We start from the raw sequence: 1,720 nt of genomic DNA on the forward strand, positions 1-1,720 counted from the left end.
GGTGTCCCGCACTGAGACATAGTGGGGTGTCCCGCACTGGGACGGAGGTATTGGGGTGGCCTGCACCCGTTTTCTGCAGCAGAGGCCGATGGTGAGCCACATGCTCAGCTCCAGGACTCCAAAGGACCACGTGTTGTTCCCCAAACAAGAGACAGCACATACCCGCTCATGTCCTGACCACCCACCAATCTCAACAGAGAAAATGCTCCTTACCGTCCCTCGTGGAAGTGGCGTCCGGGGCTCCAGCTGGAAGAAAGCAGCAGGGTCATCCAGGACCTGCGGCTGGGCCTGAGCCAGCGTGCCCTCCCTCCCTAGCACCCGCCTCTCCCTCCCCAGCACCTGGCCCTTCCAGACCACAGAAGGGTGCCTTCCCTGCCCAGCACCCGGCCCTCCAAGCCTGCACCAGGGTACCCTCCCTGCCCAGCACCCGGCACCCCCAGCACATGTTTGCTAGGATGCCATCCTCTGCCTCCTGTCAGGACCAAAGCCCCTGAAAGTTAGGGTGGGGCTGCATCTCAGTGCCTACGAGGACACCTGGCACACAGTGGGCACCAGCTCGGCGTCTGCTGTGAGACTGGCAGCCTCTCCCTGGCCAGACAAGGGACTGGAATGGGATTCACAGTCTGGGGGGCTGCAGGGGCCGACCCAGGCCCGGGTGGGGGCCGGTGGCGAGATGGAGGGAGTGCTAGAAGGAAGGTGGGAGGGCTGCAGAAGTCAGGGCTGTGTCAATGCACAGTCTGCCGTGGAGGCTCCCACGGACGTCGCAGGCCGTTTCGGCGGCACGGGGCTTCTACCAGTCCTCACCTTTGCCACATGAAGGCAAACAAATCTTCCCCGGGGCCCTGCAAGCATGGCCACGCCCATCCGGATCAGAGCGGCCGCTCCTGCCATCCAGGCCATTTTGGGAAAGCAGGAAAGGGGCTGGCCTGGCCTGGAAGGGGCCATCCCAGGTGTGTCTGAGGAGCCAGGCTGGTGAGCAAGGCCCATGCTAAACAGCGAGGACACATTTCATCCCACCTCAGTGTTTATAATGTGAGGTGCAGAGCCACAGGACAGCCTGCATCCCAGCAGGGGCCGTGCTGTGGACATCACGTGGCCCCGGAGGGCCTGAGCCCCACTCCCGCCTTGTCCCGTCAGACACCTTGTCTTGTTAACGGGCGTGTGAGGTGATGTTTATCTTTGTAAATGTTTACTGTGACGTGACCCGCCAGGAGCCCCTCACACACCGTGTGTTCATCCGCTTCCAGAAGTTTGAGCTCACTTTTCTCTAATCCCAAAACTGCTCACAAAAGTATTTTACTAAACTTTGCCGAAAGTTTGAAAGTTTAAGAAGCGCTGGCTGCCACCTGCCTCCATCCCTGTCTGGGGCCTGGGCCTCTCGCCTTAAGCCCCAGGAGGCAGCTTGGGCCCTTCCACAGGTCAGGAACCTGCCATGCACAGCACTCACCTGGACCTTCCGGAACCCGTTCCGCACACGGACGTAGAGCTCCTCCTGCTCGGCCACGAAGATGAGCCAGCCCTCGGGAACCTCGTGCACCTGGCCCAGCATGGCCTGGCGCGTGGCCCAGAGCCTCACCTGCTGGGACCCAAACGCAGGGGCGTGGGGCTCGAGGTGGGAGGGCACGGGGCAGGGGCAGAAGGAAGGGATGCCCGTTTCAGGGCGCTGGGCAGGGGCAGAAGGAAGGGATGCCCGTTTCAGGGCGCTGGGCAGGGGCAGAAG

The 1,720-nt window shown here is 62.3% G+C and overlaps 1 protein-coding gene across 1 annotated transcript in view; it reads right to left on the minus strand.

Annotated features, from left to right (window-relative positions):
• COL18A1 (collagen, type XVIII, alpha 1) overlaps positions 1–1,720 on the minus strand; it is a 70,726-nt gene that overhangs the window by 6,165 nt on the left and 62,841 nt on the right. The window contains exons 35-36 of the mRNA XM_012002594.1: positions 1,448–1,576; positions 214–246 (exon numbers count right to left, since the gene is read on the minus strand). Coding sequence (XP_011857984.1) covers positions 214–246; positions 1,448–1,576 — 162 coding nt within the window. The remainder of the gene's footprint in view (positions 1–213; positions 247–1,447; positions 1,577–1,720) is intronic.

This window comes from Mandrillus leucophaeus, unplaced genomic scaffold (genome assembly GCF_000951045.1).
Source record: "Mandrillus leucophaeus isolate KB7577 unplaced genomic scaffold, Mleu.le_1.0 Scaffold69, whole genome shotgun sequence".
Taxonomy (NCBI): Eukaryota; Metazoa; Chordata; class Mammalia; order Primates; family Cercopithecidae; genus Mandrillus; species Mandrillus leucophaeus.